Source organism: Gymnoscopelus braueri (genome assembly GCF_963280865.1).
Source record: "Gymnoscopelus braueri genome assembly, chromosome: 22".
Taxonomy (NCBI): domain Eukaryota; kingdom Metazoa; phylum Chordata; class Actinopteri; order Myctophiformes; family Myctophidae; genus Gymnoscopelus; species Gymnoscopelus braueri.
In genome coordinates, this window is record NC_137624.1 from 26133924 (window position 1) to 26155658 (window position 21735).

Here is a 21735-nt window from a genome sequence, read left to right on the forward strand (position 1 = left end):
AAAGTAACTAGTAACTAATGTTTTCAAATAATTGTAGTGGAGTAAAAGTATAATATTTGCCTCTGAGATGTAGCGGAGTAGAAGTAAAAGTACTGAAAACGTGAAGTACTCCAGTAAAATAAAAGTACCTCAAAATTGCACTTAAGTACAGTACTTGAGTAAATGTACTTAGTTACTTTACACCACTGCCGCATGCTTCCTTTCTGTGATGAACCTGGTGTTTATTCTGGTTCACAAACACAAACATCCCAGTAAGGATTTCTTACTATGCCTATTTTTTCCCCCAGCTGTAATAATGGTATATCATTGTTGAAGTATTGAGTGTAGTCCTTTTGTCCTGAGTGAAGCACGACAGTGACTATTCTACAAAGGTCATAGAAGCATTGCTAAAAAATCAAATGGATGCCCGGCGGTCCTCAAAATGTCCAGAAAAGTGTTATATTTGGCTCAAAGTAAAACCTCTAAGTGTTTGTTGTTTATGCTTGTGCTTCACTTTTGGTGGGTCAGGAGAAACAACATCCACCCACACAGGACACTTACCCACTTAACATACCCTGTTATTGCTTTAGGATGTCGTCTCTGTCGGGTGGAAACCTCATATGTCCAAAACTGTTGCTTTTCAGGATTCAAATTCAAAAGCAGCAGATCTACAAGCTCGAAACGCGTCGCTTCGCGCCACGTTTCGAGCTTGTAGATTTGCAACTTTTGATGCTTTCGTGTGACGCGGTAGTGTGATGAAGTAGGGCGTTAATTTACAAAAAAAAACTAAAATATGGAGATAAGAGGTTTCTGCCCGACAGCAACGATATATCGTTATACCACTCAAGTGTATTAATATCACTGGTAAAGGACTGTAAAACCAACCCGACCTCACACAACTTAATATACATTGCACGGAGTGTCATGACAGACAGACAGACAGACAGACAGACAGACAGACTCACACACACACACACACACACACACACACACACACACACACACACACACAGGCACACACACCCACACGCACGCACACACGCACAGCCACCAACGGTTGTTTTGCCAGAGAGGTCGGGTGACTCAGCAGAAGTCTCGGTCTGTGTTGTTGTTTTCATGTTGCTGTGTCATAACACAGCTCACATGAAAAGCACACACTGCCAGCAGCATGCCAGAGATAAAAATCACCCCTCAAACTACCTCTCACTCACTCACTCACTCACTCGCTCCGTCTTCCATCCTCACACAGCTGTGTTTTCACTCCCCCTCGCCCCCCCCCTCTCTCCACTTTCCTTTCCCCCCAATATAACCAAATAAGAGGAAATGTATATTAACAACATAAACAAACAAACAAACAAACCAAAAAAATAAATGCTACAAAACTGTTCGTTTTCTAGGCATCGTTCAAAATGTGTTGCATGTCCCATGTTTAGTTTTCCATTCGATTTTTTAATCAGAGGTTTCGTAGCAAAAGCTCTAAGGAATCCCAGGTTTCATAGCTGGAGACAAACTCTTACAATTTCTAAAATGTAAGCAGCTTCTCTCCTATATTCTCGTGCTGACGTTTTGGCCTAGTTGGTTTTCTTCAAAGCCCCTACACACTCTCACCTTCAGGTGTTCTATTACTACTACTGTATATGGAACTATTTGGCTAGCACCACAAAATAGAAGAAACCTATGGAAATAAGCACCTCCATCTATCTACTGAATCCCAGCTTTCTTTTGCTATACTTTCTGCCGGATTCTATTTATTCGTAGATGTGATGAAAATATGAATCTAAATACACAACGTCCTACAGTCCCCCTTTGGTGGAAAAGGTACTCAAATGTTTTACTTAAGTAAAAGTATCAATACTGCAATGTAGAAGTACTCTGTAACAAGTAAAATTCCGGAATTAGTACAAAAAGTATTGGTATCAAAATGTACTTAAAGTACCAAAAGTAAAAGTACTAAAATGTTTGAAAATAGACGATCTACAAGCTCACAACGTGTCGCATCGCGACGCGATGTGAGCTTGTAGATCGGCTATTTTCAAATAGCCGAGGTTTAAAATAGGGCTAAAGTTGTTAATGTACGTTTTATAATGTAATAATTTATATCTGCAAAGTAACTATAGTAACTAAAGTTTTCAAATAATTGCAGTGGAGTAAAAGTACAATATTTGCCTCTAAGATCTAGTGGGGTAGAAGTAAAAGTAGAGACAATTGGAAATACTCCAGTAAAGTAAAAGTACCTCAAAATTGTACTTAAGTACAGTACTTGAGTAAATGTACTCAGTTACTTTACACCACTGCCTTTACAAAGGGTTATGGACCTTCTGAAGAGTGGACTCCTTGGGGGGGTACAGTACACTGGTAGTGAGGGTGGGGATAGTTCATTCACCTTACTTCCTGGTGGGAGTCGAGGACCTTATTTAGGAAGGAAGGGACATCTACAGGTATGTCATTTTCTCTGTGACTATGTCCAGCGATTCCAGCTGGCCGATTGGTCGCACTGGGAGGCAAACCGTTAGCGATGGAATGCATTGAAGCCAATGAGAGCCGGGTGGGACCAAGCTTATGAATAAACACCATTTCTTTGAATCACTGCAACGTTTTGTAAGATAATCGGTTCAGGGAAAATAACAGTCACGCTGTTTCTCTTCTGTCTTGTTTTTTTCCAATGTGCACACTCACTCACTGAATAATTTTATTGAGGTGGGTTAGGTATGATATTGATATGTATGTGGACCGCGGACCCCCACCTGAAAATATGTTGTGCCAGAGACCCCCCCAGAAGCAAAGATTTGTGTTAAAAACGTTCGCCTTTTTTTTTAAAGATTGAAAGATTTGCACACATTTTAATTTTTTTTCAAAAATAGCAGATCTACAAGCTCATAGCGCGGCACTCAAGGTATGGGCTGTCATCGCAAGACTGTCAACCATTAGACAGCCTGTGAACCAATTCTCGCGATACTTGCCGTGGCCAGAAACGATCGCCGGCACTCTTTAGATACCTCAATAAAACTAGGCATAGTGTTTGTTCAAAAGCTGGTCCAGATGGCTCTCATTGACCTCAATGTACAGTATTCCATGGAACGTCCGGCTCCAGTTTTCCTCCCAGGGGGCGGGCGGGAAGGGGGGGGGGACGTCGATGGCGCTTGCCTGACGTAGAAACGCTTCTGTTCCTTCATTTAGAAGTTCCTTGGGTGGGAGAGGAGTGGTGTGTCGAGGGGAAGGAGGGGGGGTAGAGGTTCATTCACGTATATTTTTCTGGTGGAAGTGGAAGTGGTAATGAGGAGAGGTGCTGTTCGGAAAGAAGAAAAAAAAAAAGAACCGTTTCTCTCATTTTTCCCAGCTCTACTTTCACACAAACACACACCGTTTTTCATTCCGCTGGAGATTTGCGTATTAAGGAGTTCTGGTTGACTTGCTGTGTATTATTCCACCCCGGGAAACTTTGAAGGTGCGAGGCCCCGACTGCACGTCAGGTCACCACAGGATCCCCCCTTAATGGTTGCAAGCTGTCGGCCTGGCGGGGTGGGGGGGGTGGGGGGCTGAAGTGGTGGCGAGCGTATGGAATACGCGCCTGTTTCAGGGGTTGCCCCCTGTTTTTTTTTCTTCTTTTTTTTTTTTACATCCTTTCAACTTAAAGGTTGGAATGAATTCCTTTCTTGGACTTCGGAAGCACCACACAGAGGGCAACGACTGTATAAGTTATACGGCTATACATCTGACTCTACAACTTTCCCCTAATGGGCCTGTTTGTTTTTCTGTTCCCCCGTGTCAGCCCCCTGTTTCTGGCCTTCTTGGCGTCTTGGGTGAACTTGTGAGTGTGCTGAGCGGCTATCGTAGCTGTTCGTTGTACAACAAAATATATAAAGGTCTTAACGCATTTAGACCTGGAACGCATCTGTGATTTTGATTTGAGCTGAAAAGCTTTATTTTACACTTTGGCTATTCAAAAATAGCAGATATACAAGCTCGTAGCGCGGCACCGAGTGCCGCACTACGAGCTTGTAGATCTGCTGTTTTTGAAAAATTATGAAAATGTGCGCAAATCTTTGAATATACATTATTTTAAAGCGAACATTTTTAGCTGAAATCTTTGCTTCTGGGGGTTCCTGGAACAAAATATTTTTGAGATGGGGGTCGGCGGCCAAATAAATATAATTTTGGGGGTCCTTGACATGAAAAAGTTTGAGCGCCACTGATATAGAAACAACAAACGTTTTTTTCAGAATGCTGTTGGGATTTAGAAGTCATTCTCAGAGCCTCGTGAGTCACGTGGTTCATGTAAACTCGAAATAGTGACAAGCGCTCATAGACTCCAGTGCATTCCGAGAGCGCACCAAGTACAGTTCTAACTCGGATCCTTTTTTACTAGTATAGAGGGTCTAAGTGGTTAAGTGGTTAACACCCTGGCCTCCCATACACATAGCTGTTGCTATGTTTCATTTTATTTGTTTGTGTCTTAGTTGATATTTCACTGTCCGTAACCACCGCGACCCGCTAGGCCAGCTGAGTCTCCCTCTCCATTGGGTTATTCGCACAGACAGAGGCCTTTGCTCGCCTCCCAAACCTGCACTTTGCAAGTGGCTGTTTTTCCCCCGGTCGGTCGTGGGGTTTTGACTCTCTCGCCCCGTATTTACTTTTACTTTACTCCTACAAGTTCCACATGAACGAAACATCAAACGGATCTAGCTTTGAAGCTTTAAAGAAAATGTTGGTACACCAATTTAAAGAGTGCATAAAAAAAACAGCTAAATAAATACGGCAGTCCAGGTGAGCTTCTGCAAAATCTTTTTTTTTTCTTTTTTTCTTTTTTTCTTTGACTCTTTGCTACATTGCTGAACAAACAACACATTTTCACAAAGTCAGCGCAACTTTACACAAAGGTCGCCACAGAGCGTGATGTCAGCAATAGCAGGAAGTAACGATTTATCTCAGTAGATTTGCTATTCACCTTTTCTTTCTTTCTTTTTTTTCTTTTGCTCTCTCTCTTTCTCTTTCTCTCTCTCTCTCTCTCGGTCCATTCTCTTAGAAATAGCCAGTGGTGGAAAAAGTACCCAAGTATTTTACTTAAGTAAAAGTACCAATACTGCAGTGTAGAAATACTCTGTTACAAGTAAACGTTCAGAATTCAAAATGTGCTTGAGTAAAGGTACAAAGGTATTGGTATCAAAATGTACTTAAAGTATCAAAAGTAATCAATCGTTTCGCAGATTGTCCCGTTTCACAAGTTTTCAAATGTATAAAATTCATGAAAATCCTTTGAAAATAGCAGATCTACAAGCTCACGCATTGTGAGCTTGTAGATCGGCTATTTTCAAATGGCCGAAATGTATATAAGGCTGAAGTGGTTAATGTTTTCTAATAATTGTAGTGGCGTAAAAGTACGATATTTGCCTCGGAAATGTAGTGGAGACGGAGTAGAAGTAAAAGTATTGAAAATTAGAAATACTCAAGTAAAGTAAAAATATGTCAAAATTGTACTTAAGTACAGTACTTGAGTAAATGTACTTAGTTACTTTACACCACTGGAAATAGCCAGTGCTGGATGAAGTACTTTATTATTTTACTTAAACACTTAAACCCTCTATTCTTAGTAGAACAGACATGCAGTTGTAACTGTACTTGAACACTCTTTTTTCACTCCACACCAAATATCTTTGCCAAAAATTGCTGTGAGCTTGTAGATCTGCTATTTTTGGCCCCAGAATATGGACGCTGGAAGTTTATGTTTTGTAATAATAATCTAAATCTACTAACTTGTAACTAAAGTTTTGCATAATTGTTGCGGAGTAAAAAGTACAATATGTAGTGGAGAAGAAGTATCGAAAATGTTAATACTCGAGTAGAGTGTACTTCAAAAGTGTACTTAAGTGCAGCACTCGAGTAAATGTACTCAGTTACTTCCCACCACTGTAAATAGCTGTCTTAAATCTTGGGTCAAGAGTTCCCCAATTATCCCCGCGCTGGATGTTTTGCTTTCAAGAACGGGGGACGGCTTCTATAATCTCCTCAAGGTTGCTGAGTTTATATAAAGCAATAATTATTGAATGGTGGTCCTTGGAAGAATGTTTTAATCCAATAAAAAAAGGAATCAACATTTACCGCACACTTACAGTGTGGTCATTCACACACACACGCACACGCACACACACACACACACACACACATACACACACATGCACACTTATGGCTTGGCTCACCTCATCAGCTTGCTATGAGGTTTCGCTATGAGTTCACTCCTTTTCAGCCCAAGAAAAACTTAAGGATTAAAGGGAATACCTTCTAGACTTAAAAAAAGAAAAACCTTTACAGCAATTTTATCTTTTTTTGGAATGTGCCCAGACAATATTCCATAGGCCTATACACCCCATGACCTTAATGTGTTTTATAAATTAACTTCTTAACTCCTTGACTGCCTGGAATTAATTAATGAACTCATTAAGACCTGAGGCCGATTCTACAAAATGTCTTCTAAATCCTAACAGTTCTTTGAAAAAAACCTATGTTGCTACATAGTTCTCAAACTTTGTCATGTCAAGGACCCCCAAAATCATATGTAATTTTGGCCACGGACCCTCATCTTGTTTTTTGTTCCAGGGACCCCCAGAAGCAAAGATTTGAGTTACAAATGTTCGCTTAAAAAAAATAATATATATCCAAAGATTTGCACATATTTTCAAGATTTTTCATAAATAGCAGATATACAAGCTCATAGCGCGGCACTCGGTGCCGTGCTATGAGCTTGTATATCTGCTATTTTTGAATAGCCAAAGAAGAAAAAAAATTACACAGATGCCTCCTCGGATTGAATGGGTTAATTCATCCGCCTCCGGTCCCCTTGCCAGCTAAAACGGCGATTTTACTGTACCTTTGAAAAATCGTGGAATATTCTCCGTGAGCTCCGTCCTCGCGGAGATCGGCTCATTGCACGCACGGAGGTGTCGTAGGATAGGGGGGAACACTGCCAAACACCGCCAAAGTCGTCCTTGGCAGTGTGAGCGTTTGAACAAAAACTCGTCAGAAGTCGTCAGTGTAAGTGAATGAGTTAAGGCACATTTTATACTTAAAGACGGGGTGCTGTGACTTTCAGTGATTCCCCCCCCCCCCCCCTAAAACATCATCATCAGGTATTATGGTTATACTAGGAGGAAGATTTTTTTCAAAAAAGTGTACAGAAATTGTTAAAATTGTGTTTTTATGTGGACACGCCTCCAGTTCATTAAGTATACCTGGTTCTCACCTTAGCACCTCCTCCACCACCTTAGCACCACCCACCTGTCCTAGTCCCTCCTCCTCCTCATGCCCACACCTGTTGTGTTATGATAATGAGGGGGAGGGTATGTTTTTACTATGTCACTAAAGCGCTGTTTCTCTATTGGCACGTTTGACCCTCAAGGTTTCAGCCTCCAGATAGAAACTCAAAATAGTCAGAGAAGTCATAAAACACCATAAAAACACCACCAGGGGGCTTAATGAAGTTCTATCAACCTCATAGACACATGAAAAACAGAAAAAGTGCAAAACCATGGTACCACCTCTTTAACCTTATTAGCTCAAAGTTCACAACGCGGCGTGCGCTGATAGATAGGTTGTTTTCGCCACGCAGCATCGATGTACGACATACAGTACTATAGTACTTGAAATGACTCGGCACATTTTCACTTTTAATGACATCGTCCAAAATAGGTGACCCCCGTGGTTTAAAGTGGTTAATACATTAAAATGTATTGAAATCATCCGTTCCTCTTTCACATCGTTCACCATGAGAGTGGTCTTTTTGGAGCTGTTTGAAAATAGCCGATCTACAAGCCCAATGCAGACGAAGCTTCAGGGCCAAAATCCATATCAATTTGGTGATCCTTAGTTTTAGAAGCACTACACACTTGGACACAGCAAGCACATGGCATCAACAGCTCTTTATTTTTTAAACGTCTTGAGGGCAACTGAGTTTGACTTTAATTCCCAGTGCCAAGGCGCTGCCAAGGCAATTAAAGGGGAGGGGGGAGTGCCATGGCAAAGGATAGGGGTAAGGGGCCCGCATGGGCTGGGGGGGGGGGGGGGGGGGGCCCGCATGGGATGGGGGGGGGGGGGGGGGGGGTAGGGGTTCTCGGTCTGGGTATTAACCCATTAGGAGCGGGAACGCCTCTTGTGTCTTTTTTTTTATTTCTTTGGCTATTCAAAAATAGCAGATATACAAGTTCATAGCGCGGCACTCGTAGATCTGCTATTTAGAAAAATTGCTATTTTGCTATCTGCTATTTTGAAAAATTTGAAAAATTGTGAACGTTAAGTGCAAGTCTTTGAATACCCCAAATACACCCCAAAATTATATGTATTTGGCCGCGGACCCCCATCTCAAAATATGTTGTTCCAGGGACCCCCAGAAGCACAGATCGGAGTAAAAAAAAATTCGCTTTAAAACACAACTTTTCACGATTTCCCCCCAAAAAAATTGCAGATCTACAAGCTCGTAGCGCAGCACTCGATTAACCACTTGCACTCGATTAACCACTTGAACCCCAGCATCCATATTCTGGGGGGGGGGAACAATAGCCAAAACTATAGCAGATCTACAAGCTCACAACACGTTGTAAAGCGCCGCGTTGCGACACGGTGATGGCAACATGATTGGCAAAGAGATGTGGTGTAGACGGGGAAAAGAAAGTGCTCAGAGTAGCTCTAACTCTTACCTTTCCTTTCTGTCTGTTTTTTTTTGTCTTAATTATCAACGCATGTCTGCACTGCCACGCAATGTTTATGGCAATAAAAAAAAACATCACTAAATGAACAGCAGCGTGGCCTTCCAAATAGTTTCCTTGAATCACAGCCTTTCTTCGTGTGTGTGTGTGTGTGCGTGTGCGTGTGCGTGTGCGTGCGTGCGCGCGCGTGTGTGTGCGCATTCAAGCACAAATCTTGAGAGAAAGAGAGTGAGAGAGATGGATTGAGAGAAAGAGAGATGGATGGAGAGAGAGAGAGAGAGAGAGAGATGTGGGGGTAAAAGCTGAGTAGAAGTGGGATATATTGTAGATGGGAGGGTGATAATATCGTCACGTAAAGTTGAGGAGGTCTGTGTGTGTGTGTGTGTGTGTGTGTGTGTGTGTGTGTGTGTGTGTGTGTGTGTGTGTGTGTGTGTGTGTGTGTGTGTGTGTGTGTGTGTGTGTGTGTGTGTGTGTGTGTGTGTGTGTGTGTGTGTGTGTGTGTGTGTGTGTGTGCGCGTGTGCGTGCGTGTGTGGGTAACATGTGAGAGAGGAGGTGGAGGAGGGCTTTTCTCCACAGCTGAGTAAAGGTAGTAACACTCCGGGGGGGAACACACTCCCTGCAGGTTTTAGGAGCTTTGGCTGTTTACACATGAAGAGAGCCCAACACAGCTCCCTGCTCTGTTACTGTTCAGTGTCTCTCTCTCTCCCTCTCTCTCCCTCTCTGGGCCCTATTTTCGCCGGTGCCTTACCCATTATCCCTAAACTTCTTTCTTCTTCCATTTTTTACTGTTTTTAAAAACGTTTTCAAATAAGTTTGGGGATAATATATCTATCCATCTATCCATCTCTCCATATCTCCATCTATCCATCCATCCATCCATCCATCCATCCATCCATCTCTCTCATATACCCTCTCATTAAACTCCTCTCATGTTTTCCTTCCTTATAGCTCTCCCTCTCTCTCCTCGTCATTTGCGCTGGCCTCTCTTCCTTATACCTCTCCCTCTCTCCTCTCTCCCCTCTCTCTCTCCTCGTCATTAGCGCTGGCCTCTCTTCCTTATACCTCTCCCTCTCTCCTCTCTCCCCTCTCTCCCCCCTCTCTCTCTCCTCGTCATTAGTGCTGGCCTCTCTTCCTTATACCTCTCCCTCTCTCCTCTCTCCCCTCTCTCTCTCCTCGTCATTAGCGCTGGCCTCTCTTCCTTATACCTCTCCCTCTCTCCTCTCTCCCCTCTCTCCCCCCTCTCTCTCTCCTCGTCATTAGTGCTGGCCTCTCTTCCTTATACCTCTCCCTCTCTCCTCTCTCCCCTCTCTCCCCCCTCTCTCTCTCCTCGTCATTAGTGCTGGCCTCTCTTCCTTATACCTCTCCCTCTCTCCTCTCTCCCCTCTCTCCCCTCTCTCTCTCCTCGTCATTAGCGCCGGCCTCTCCTCCTGTGTTTGTTGTTGTAACTCCAGTGTATCTGTGCAGTGAGACTGATCACCAGTTGCTGTTGGTGGAATAACACAATTAGCGGCTGTTTGTTTTAGTCTGCTCCTTACACTCATACGGGGCACAGATTATTATGTGCAGACGGACGCTGTGCCACACACATAGACGCTCTCTGCGTCACAGCAAGGTAGATGAAAACACATTTAGATGAAGGGGAAAAAAAGAGGGAATCCCCCTTTTCTTATATTGACGTATTGTTGCTGTCGGTCGGGCAGACACCTTGTAGCTCCGTATTTATACTTTTTGTTTTTTTTCCCCGTAAATAATGGCCTACTTTGCCGTACAAGAGTGTTGTGCAAAAGTAGTGAAAAATAGCCGAACTACAAGCTCACAACAGTGGGCTCGTAGCTTGGCTATTTTCGCAAAAAAAAAGTTTGAGGGTGAAAGTGGAGAGTTTGTGACTAAATAGTAGTGTGAAACACAGAACCACAGGAAGAGCTATAGCCTTAAATTACCTTTACAGGTCTGTAAGAGTGCACAAATGGAAGGTCCATTTGCACTGTCAGAGTTATGGGGGTCCTTGAAAATAAAAAAGTTAGAGAACCACTGTCCTAGTGGACTCCTAAATGTGCCATAGCATCATAGTAAATCAGTGTCATACATATCCAGAAGAACACCCAGAGACTGACACTGACAGTAATTGGGTCTTATGATCAAAATAAGAACATTATTTATAATGTTATGTAAAAAAAAAACTAAAATTTGCCCCACGGACAAGGCCAAGTCTTGCTATACGGACACATCTGTCCGCGTACAGACCCACTGACGATCCCTGTCGTTGTCACACTCACAGCCACTTGCCCCCCCCCAGAGACACACTTTTCTCACTTAAGCACAGGTTGACATAGCCACGCTGCACACTCCATAACGTGAAAAAAAAAAAGGGCACTTCGCAATAGTCTGGAGGTGGGAGGTTATAGGGAGGCTCTTTTCACAGGGGGCTTTCATGTTATGTTGTTGTTAGTGGGTGTCCTTTCCCCCCCCCCCCCCCCCCCGAACGGGGGACTCGAGGCCCACCACGGCTGGCCGGCCCCGTTTCCCAGCCACCCTGGGAGAGCCCCTCCAATCAGGGCCAGATGTGGCAGCTGGCCCAGCCACCCCGGAGGTCAAGGTCAAAGGAAACCAAGTCAAATTTGCCACCCACCACTCTTCTCTCTCCCTTTAGATAGAGAGATAAACAGAGGCAAGCCAGGCGGAGGAGAGAAGTGAGGTATGGAAGGGAATGAGGTGGTGGTGGTGGGGGGGGGGGGGATATAAACGAGACCAGGAGAAAGTGTGAAAAAGAGCGATAGAGAGAAAGGAAGTGGAGAGCGAGAGAGGCTGAGGCGAAGGGAAGGGAGGGGAGAGATGCCCCACGTTTTGGCTCCAAAGCGCCCACAGAGGAAACTCTGTTCATGCGATTGACAGCTGTTTCTTGAAGTGTGTCCGGCCCTGAAGCTTGTAAAGTCGTCACATGTTAGAGGCTGTTTTTCTCTGAAGAAGTCCGGGCACTGCCCGGGCCCTGCTGGCCCTTTTGCACATTAGTAAATGCCCCCTTTTTTGCACAAACGACCTCTTTTATATCCAATTTCAAAGAGGAACCTGCGTCACTGCTCCTTCGGCGACTGGCATGCTCCCACGTGTCAGCATGCTGGACCCATGCTGTCCACACAGCACAAAACCTTGTTGCCCCCTGAGCCCCCCCCCGCAAACTACTGGTGGTCTCCCCCAATTTGAAGTCGTATCACCTATAGCCCAGTGGTTGGTCGACCTTTTCAGCCCCCAAAAATAATCATATTTGAACTGGGACCCCCCCCCCCACCCCCCACACACACACCCTGATAAACACTTGGAAAGTAGGAGTTGAGGCATTCAATTTAGTTTGACTCGTTTCCACAGATAAATATTGTGAAAATAGCAAATCTACATCAGGCGTTGTGAGCTTGTAGATTGGCTATTTTCTAAATGTTTGGCTCTTTCTTATATTATTTGACAATTTGGTCAAGGTTTGACCAGTTTTTATAGCATAGCTTGTTGATTACTTTTGATGTTGTAATTTTTTTTTTAAGGTCTTAAAAGTCACTGTCCTCTGGGGGTCCCGACCCACAAGTTGAGAACCACTGACCTAGCCCTACCACCCGCTGTCATTTGTGGGGGGCTAGGGAAGGAAGAGACGAAGCACTCTCAATGAAATGCGATGAGCTAGCTGCGTCGGTAATTTAATTTAACACATCCATGTCAATTATGATGAGGTTTTGTGGTTAGGCTTCCAACAACATACAGTCATTTGGATTCACTCCACTCGGGGCCTCGGGTGTCCTGAGTCACACACGACAAATCACAGCCTTAATGATCACTGATTACTAGCCTCGCGTACAGCCATGACAACTATTCCACAATCTCCGAATGCTGTATAGCAGTGGTTCTCAAACTTTTTCATCTCAAGGAGCAGTCGGTAGCGCTGTCGCCTCACAGCTAGAAGGTCCTGGGTTCGATTCCCGCCGGGGACGCTGTGGGCGCTGGAGGCGTGTCTTCTCCTCCGCGTCATCAGCGCCCATACCCTAGGTGGGGTTGGCGAAAGGGCCTACTCTGTGTGGAGTTTGCATGTTCTCCCCGTGTCTCCTAGGGTAGTTAATACCCTCACAAAAACATGTAGTAATCCTGGTCGCTATACCGCCTCCCCCATGACAGCCGGGGCGCCTGATGGAGGGGAAGGGAACTGGTTGGAATAACGTGTTCCTTCCACGCGCTACGTCCAACCAGGGAAACTCCCCCCTGTCAGGTGACAAGAAGGTCAGTTGGCTCTCGTGCCTGAAGGAAGCATGAGCTCGGCCCTGGCCTCCCTACTGTGGGGGACTGGTGTAGTGCTGGTGTAGGGCTGGTGTAGCGCCCAGGATCACTTAGGAAATTGGCACCGGGTGAAAAAAATGGGTTACAAAAATCGCGGGATAAAAATTTAAGAAAAAAAAAAAAAAAAAAGGACCCCCAAAATGATATGTATTTGGCCCGCGGACCCCCATCTCAAAATACTTTGTTCCAGGGACCCCCAGAAGCAAAGATTTGAGTTACAAACGTTCGCTTTTAAAATATGTATATTCAAAGATTTGCACACATTTTCACGATTTTTCTAAAAATAGCAGATTTACAAGCTCACCGAGTGCTGCGCTATGAGCTTGTATATCTACTATTTTTTAATAGCCAAAGCATAAAATACGGATAAAGGGGTTAAAACGATTGTGACGCTTTATTAACCCCCCCCCCCCTCCCTCCTAAACTGAAATGTTACCCTGCCAGCCACAGAGCAATTCTCAAATAGTGTTACACTAATTGCCCTCCTCTGCAGACCGGGGGGGGAGGAGGAGGGGGGGGGTGGTTGTTGTCAACCTGGTTCTTGTGTTTGTTACGGTAGCGAGGAGAAGGTGTTGTTTTAGTTCCCCTGGCCTGCACTCCCCCCCAGACCCATATTGTGCGTAAAAGGCAAATACCACTTAGCTCTAATAAGGAGAAAGGGAGTCGTGAGCAGCAGGCTCCCTCAAAATACATCTGATAAGCCGCGGGGGCAAAAAAAAGAATGGCAGACATTCCCTTGGTCTGAAGGGCTGCTTGCTTGTTGCCTTGCCTTGCCTGGCAGCACTCAGGCCACATGTGTTCCTAGTTTTGGCCCAGTGGAGGGGGACACATTTTGTTGCAGTCAAACAGCTGAAGCGGCGCCCCTCCCCCCCCCCCCCCCCCCCCTCAGAGGCAAGTGGGACGATGGGGGCCGCCGCAGCTGGTGCCGGTGACGCACTGCCAACGTCCGTCAGTGACGTCAAACACCAAGGGCGACGGCCCGGGCTCATCTTCCGGTTCCATTTCCAATGTTCTGGCGCTCGGGATGTTTATTGCTTTTGAAAAGTGTTCGTTCAGGGTTCTGCCCCTGGGGTGTCTGTTATATGGCCCCCGGTGGACTTGGGACTTTGAGTCGTTTGTCGTGCGCCCGTTCATCAAGTGTCGACTCCTTCCGAAGGCATTCTGATACTGTTTGTACTGTTTTGAGTCTTTGTGTCGCTGCTTGGTGGATTGGTAGCATTCCATCGGCATGCAGAAGATTTAAAGGTGGCCATCAAAAAGGTCTTAATTATGTCAATACTGAACTATAACATTTAGGGGTGCAACGGTTAATTGAATTAATCAATTTAATTGATTATAAAAAAATATATTGCTAATTGGTTTTAATAAACATTTAACGATTTTTGGGAAACAAAATTAATACATTATAAACTAGAAAAAGTGCTCCTCGGAGCACAGGTCTCCGCCAGGTCAGGTAGGTTATTGTGGCCTCCTGGTGGCGCTATAATAGGCCAATGTGAAAAGGGTGCCATTTCTTCTTAGGCCTTGCACGGCAATCGGACATTGCATTCATGATTTGAGGCATTTTGTTAAAAATAATTGTTAATTGTTTTGCTAAATAAGACCTGCTGGTGGCGCTATAACAGGCCAATGTTAAAAGGGTAGCATTTGTTCCTCAACAGTGTGAATGTGTGTGCAAAGTTTGACCACAATCGGACACTGCGTTCATGATTTGCAGCATTTTGTTCAAAACAAGCCAGTACTGCAAACTTTAGATGTGAATCTTAGCCAATCAGGATGGAATATGAAAAATGAAACAGATCTGTCTTGATCACATGACTATAGAGATCATGTGTACCGATTCGCGTGAAATTTGGATAAAATCGGAAGGAGTAATATAAAGAAATATGTTTTACATCAGTCGGCCTCTTGGTGGCGCTATAAAAGGCAGATGTGAAAAATGCAGGGCAAAGGTTTTTCCTTGACCACTAGGGAGTGCATATACAAAGTTTTACACAGATCGGTGCAGTTATAGGTAAAAACACGAATCGGCCTGTTATAGCGCCACCATGAGGCTGATTAGAACATTTTCAAGTGGCATTTCTTCCTCGGCCTAGTGGGAATGTGCGTGCAAAGTTTCACGGAAATTTCATGCTGTGTGCATAATTTGAGGCATTTTGTTCAAAACGGAGCAGTCCTGCAAACTTTGGTAGCCATTTTTAGCCAATCAGGATGGAATATGAAAAATCTGAATGACCAGTTTCGTTTAATGACTATAGAGATACTGTATACCGATTTGCGTGATGTTTGGACAAAATCTGTAGGAGTACTGTGAAAAAATGTGTTTTGCAAAAAGCGGCCTCCTGGTGGCGCTATAACAGGCCCATGTGAAAGAATTGGGGCAGAGGTTCTGAATTGGCATCCAGGGAGTGTGTGTGCACAGTTTCGCTGCGATCAAGCCAACGGTGCGGGAGATTAGCTGTTCACAGACGGACGGACGGACACACGGACACACGGACACACACACACACACACACACACGGACGGACGGACAGGGGGTAAAACATACTCTCTCGCCATGCCTTTCGGCCTGGCGGAGACAATAAATAAACACTTTGTGATGCAACGTGTTGTGAGCTTGTAGATTGGCATTTTTTTTTTGTGACACCGTTGTTAGACAAACTATAAAATAGGGCTTAAGTCAGTGGTTTATTAGGCTAATCAATTTAGTTTATCAAATGTTTAAAAAAAATTATTTGACGAATCATCGAAAACGTAATCGATAGAATAATGGATAGCTGCTGCCCCATACATATCGTTGCTGTCGGGCAGAAACCTCTTATCTCCATATTCTATTATGGTTTTATATGCCCTACTTGATCACACTACAGCTTCACACAATAGTATCAAAGAAGCAGGTCCACAAGCTTGTAGATCTGCTACTTTTGATATTTTAGAATTTGAATCCTGAAAAGTAACAGTTTTGGATCTACAAGAGTTGTAGATCGGCTATTTTTGAAAAATCCCTGGCACAAAATATTTTTGAGATGGGGGGGGGGGGGTCCGCAGCCAAATACAAAATCATTTTGGGGGTCCTTGACATGAAAAAGTTTGAGAACCACTGGTGTAGACAAAAAAAAAACGGTCCAAATACAGTTGCAACTCAGGTCAGTTTTGACTTGAGATTAGAGGCTTGAAGTGTTTGAATTCACATGATTCCATATAAAATGTGTCTCTTCTCTCGTGTGTTCCAGGTGATTCCGTTCCCCATGTCCTGTGATATACGGAAAGACTGTTCCTGTCGGGATCCCAACGCCGTGGAGAATAGGAAGGACGAACACGTCCACTCCCTGGGGTGAGCGACGGACGGGGCCAGCCCAGCGGACCTCCCTCCTTCGGTGTCTCCGGGGACCCCCCCCCCCCCGCACACAGCTCCAACACAACAACAACACAGCCAGAGTGACCGAGGCAGAACCCCCTTCCTCCTCCTCCTTCATCATCCTCCTCCTCCTCCTCTCGGCCTCTCTGACTTCCTGCACATGCTGCTTTAACAGGCATACCTCTCCATCCTCCATCATGCAACAACAACCCCAACCAGCCTCAAATGCCTCCATCATCGACACACTGCTGCTGGAAAGGATCTCGAAGAAGAAGACAAAAAAAAACATGGAATATGGGGTTTCCACAGAAAACTCTCGACTAAAAAGGAAAGTAAAAAAGCGCTGCAAATGCCATCCTTAGAAAAAGAAAAAAAAAGAAAAGAGGAAAAAAAAAGAGGAAAATAAATCATAGCATCAACAGCAAGGAGAAAACAAGAAAAAAAGAGGGGGAAAAGAGAGGAAGAAATGAAACTACAGACATTTTTTGGAGTGAAAAAAAGAGAGAAAAAAAAACGCAAAAAAAATAACAACAGAAACAAAACCGAGCCTGGATAGCATGCCTTTTGTTCAGTTTTGTGCCAGCCTCAGTGTCCGTTTCGGTTGGCCATATTCACGCAGCGGCCATTTTGCTCTCATGTCATAGTAAGACGTCATAGTATGACGTCATAGCGAAATGGCCTGCGTGTGAGTATGGTCCAATTACCATGCCCCATGGTCTCTTGATTTTCTGTGAAACCAAAGGTAAACGAAAATACGCAAGTGCGGAGTCCTATTCTGGTTGAATTTCGGTTTGATATGCTTATATGAAGGGGGGTCATGATAAACTTACGTTGCCAAAAGAGTAGTTCATAGGCACTTCAAAATCGTGTTACACACCTTTTATAAGTGGAAAGTAATCCGTTCCCAGCCATCACTGGTTTAAAACTCTTCCGACATTCTGAACCTCTTCATCCTTTGCAGTAGAAATGTGTTTCTTCTCATGAATGAGGTGCATCGCAGGCTTTAGGGGCTATTAGTCAGCACATTACGTGAAACACAAGAGACTGAGTGGGGATTGAGACAGCCATATTGTTAGAGATTCAAACCACACATTTAATACAACATAAAAGTTTTTCCATCTCAAGACAGAAATACATTTCACCTACTCAGAGGCAGTTTTCATCTATACTCGACGCAAATTTGAATGCAAAAAAACCAACAAATTAGCATGGCTTGTGCTCCTATATTTGCTGCTACTTTGCCATGTTTTCAGTTCATTATTAACTGATGAGGACACACCTTGTCTGTCTTGCTGCTTTACCTCTTTTTAAGTATTCATTCACACTCGTATGCGTATGCATGTACATTCAACTTTAATACAGAACGCACGCTGGCAACACTGCATATGAAATGCAGAAGGACCATAAAAAGAAAAAAAACCTGGAACCTCACTTTTCAGTCCTATTTAACTCAACTAACTATCCTAGCGAAATGCATTGACCTCGACTTAAAGAATGTGATTAACCAACAACCTCACTGAAAGGGTCGTGAGGGTTATTTCAGACTCAAGTCAAACTCCACTTCACATGAAGCTTGATGCGTGCGGAAACATGAATTGAAATGAAAGCCCTCTTCGAGCGCTGATAAAAGATGTTTGAACTGAAATTGAAGTGACCCCAGCCCTGTTCAGAATGTAGTCGATGCTTGTCAGAAGCCTCCGGCTTTTCTCTGCTTAATCGCACAGTACTGCACACTTCACAAAACACACACGCATAAAGGGCTGGAAATATATATATATACATATATATGTTACAGTATGATTGGAAAACCAGTTAGATTGAAAATGGAGTGCTCGGTGTTGAGTTTAACGTTTTAATGTAATTAATGTTTTTCTACCACACATGAATTAATTAATCACAACATATAATAATACGATTATTTATTTTATTCGGAATGACGTTTGAATCGATTTTCGGACCACTTCGAAGGGAGGCTAGCGTAGCTGCTAATTGTGTTTGTTGTCGTTGTCAGCTGTGAGCAGAGCACTCGGTTTGTGCCGTGGAGACATCAAAGCCTCCCGCTTGCTCCGCCTCGCGCCGAAAAACGAGTGTACCTTTTTCAATCTGACTGGTTTTCCAATCATACTGTGACATGCAGTATATATATATGGTGGCGTACATCCACATGGTAGCAAGCATGCAAAAAAGCCCCCCCCCCCCACACACACACACACACGTACATTTTCTTCACTCATACACACATGGAAGTATCATATGTACAGTATGTATTTGTATATACAGTACATTCTGTATATAGGCCTATAGTATACACATTCTGTCAAAATCACAAAATCTTCCTATTTTAGCAACTGACTCAAAAATCTTTTCCCCCCGTTTCTTCAGTGAACGTGTAATGGTTGTAATAATCAACACTTTCCAGTATTTGGCATCTTTCCCCCCACCAATCACAACTTCACTAGACTAATATAGCTGCTGATCTATTTCTGTGTTTCTGCACTCTCGTTGACAGACATATATATATACAACAGGTCTCCTCGTGCACATTAATATAATGAAGGCTGCTTGGCATGTTGGTCCAAATTGTGCTGCTCTCGTTTGGTTTGCCCTCAACATGTGTATTGTCTCTTGTCGGGTGGAAACCTCATATGTCCAAAACTCTTACTTTTCAGGATTCAAATTCCAAAAACGTCAAAAGTTTTCGAGCTCGCGGATCTGCTACTTTTGATGCTTCAGTGTGACGCTGTAGTATGATCACGTACTTTTGATGCTTCAGTGTGACGCTGTAGTATGATCACGTAGGGCGTTATATTTACGAATGAAACACAAAAGGTCAGAATATGGAGATTAGAGGTTTCTGACCCCGACAGCGACAATATTGCGTAATTTATACTTGGTTGCGTGCCGGCGTCGCGTGAAGAAAATAGACCATGTAGGCTACAAGCACACGATCGGTGTTGCCAGATCTGCTTATTATAATTTCCCCCCAAGATTTTATTTGAAAATAGCCAATCTACAAGCTCACAACGCGTCGCGATGCGACACGTTGTGAGCTTGTAGCTGATGCACATGTTTAAAGTGCTCATGTGGCCCATAGTCGCTTTTTTTGGGCTTGTTTTTCCTAGACCCGGTTGCTTGTTTCTCTCACAGAATCTGGCAACACTGCTCACGATGCGTCCACGCCACGCCGCGTTGTGAGTTCGGAGATCGTAAACTTTTCGTCAAAAGCGACACCGGAGCGCAACTAGAGTATGAATCAGGCTCAACCCATCACGTCTCATTCATTTGATCTTGGACCAATGGCGCAATTTTAGCTGCTATAGCTTTCCGGAACATTCTTGCACGCGTCGAGGACAATGTTATATTGCTGCACGGGCAGAAAGTCAAGAACAAGTTCATGGCATTTTTTTTTTAACCGACATTAGTAAACGAACTAGGACAATACCACACTCATGCAGGACCAGAAAGAACGTATTATTTTCAAACAAATCAATATAATGTAAATAATACATAGGCTATTGACAGGAGAGTTGAAGAAAAGTTTTTTTTTTGTTTTAGTTTTTGTTTCATGTATTTCTTTTCTTTTCTTTTTTTTGTTGCAAATTGTCATATTTAATCAGTATTTGTATTATTGACCTCAGTTAACTGCACTTTTTAGTTGCCATGTAAGAAGAAAAGTATATAATTCAAAAATGTTTAGAAGCTGCTATTGTTGGAATGGTGATTTAAAAAAAAAACTGTAGTATATTTCATCATTTTGTCATATCTCTCTATTACTATAGCTTTCCTGTGATATTAATATTCTTGTATCTTCCCTTTGACAGCCCCCCCCATACACAAACACACAGTCCTAAACTGGCTTTGTAGCTATTATAGTTATAGCTATAGAATATAGTTGTCATACTTTACATATTCATCTTCCATACTCCGTGGAGGTCCACAAGCCAATAGAGAAAGGTACACATCATTTTTTACAATTGTGTTGTTTTCCCCGTGGCTAGAACACCAATGTTTTTATGTTTGTTTTTGTTTTGCCCTAAAGATGTGTTAATTGCACCATCTTAGGCAATGGGTATTAATTTGTCAGAGAAACCTGACATGTCAACGGGGAAGGAAAGTTAAATGAAGAATCTACCAAAAAAAAGAAAAGAAAAAAAAAGGGACTCTTGAAAGACTTTCAGACTTTTACAAAATATGGAACTTTATAGGACACTCTAAAGGCTATATCATCTTCTAAGATTGCATTTAACACTTTATATTGAAAAAAAAAAGTATATATATATCTCTGGCAAAACGGAATTGTATTATGTTGATATTATCAAATGATATGTAATGTTAATACTCCAGATACTGCTGCTTTTCATAGAGCTGTTTCCAGTGGAGAGAGACTGAAACTGCGGTCACTGCACGTGACAGTGACACGGCAGTGTGTGTGTGTGTGTGGTTGGTCATCTGCCAGTGAGATAATCTGGAAAGCCATTCCAGCACCGTTTGTATGGACGTATCAAGAGGTTGTTGCTCTTATCTTGCCATTGGATCCTATCCCTCCATCCCTCCGACCTCGGTAAACGTAAAAAAAAAAAAAAACCCCGCCGTCCAGGTTTTCTCACACACTCATTCAATTGCAAAAACGTCCTCTTCAAAACACACACGAACTTGTGCTGACATTGAAAGCCCGAAAAAAAAAAAAAAAAAAAAGGAAGAAGGAGAAAAGAAAAAGAATACCAGTAATCATTATCGAACTCTCGGAGAGAGGGGAGTACACTACAGGCTACAGAATGTGACTGTTTGTGCGTGGACCTGTACGTTTTGGGACATTTGGGTTTTCAATATTGAACAAGGTACTGCTCATAAGCCATATAGCCAACCAAGATGTTCACGGAAGGAAGTATCAGAATGGGCATCAGATGAGGACGTCACTCTCTACTGTAGTCATCAAAAAGGATCCCTTGCTGTACCTCATGCCTGTAATGTTTGCTGCTTCTATATTTTTGGTATTTTAGTGACATTTTTGCGTCTCATAGCAATGGTGTAAATAGTAGAACTATTTATTGAGAGTGTTATACTTTTTTAAGTTATATTTAATTGTCCATGTAAGTTATTTTTTACATTGCTCTTATAAACAAACACATTATCGGTTGTGAGTCAAAACTGTCTTTTGTTTTTTCTGTCATCACGGTCTATGTCGCCGTCGTTATTGTCAAACGTCGGGGCAAAGGTGTAACTGCGGGCCTGCGACCACAGAAGAAAGGTGCCTCATTGGTCACCAAGTGTAGACGGACACTACTTGTATCCAATGAGATGTCACCGTGTTTAAATGTAAACTGCGTGCAGTGCACACATGTATCTGTTTTTTGTTCTACAAAGCCAGAATGTACTGTTTATTTTTCTTC

General features: G+C 43.3%; 1 protein-coding gene across 1 annotated transcript in view; it reads left to right on the top strand.

Annotated features, from left to right (window-relative positions):
• The window catches only part of pappaa (pregnancy-associated plasma protein A, pappalysin 1a), a 189150-nt gene extending 170884 nt beyond the window's left edge, over positions 1 to 18266 (top strand). Inside the window, 1 exon segment of the mRNA XM_080418844.1 lies at positions 16221 to 18266. Within this exon segment, the coding sequence (XP_080274970.1) occupies positions 16221 to 16325 (105 nt within the window). The 3' untranslated portion in view covers positions 16326 to 18266.
• The last annotated feature ends 3469 nt before the right edge of the window (positions 18267 to 21735 follow it).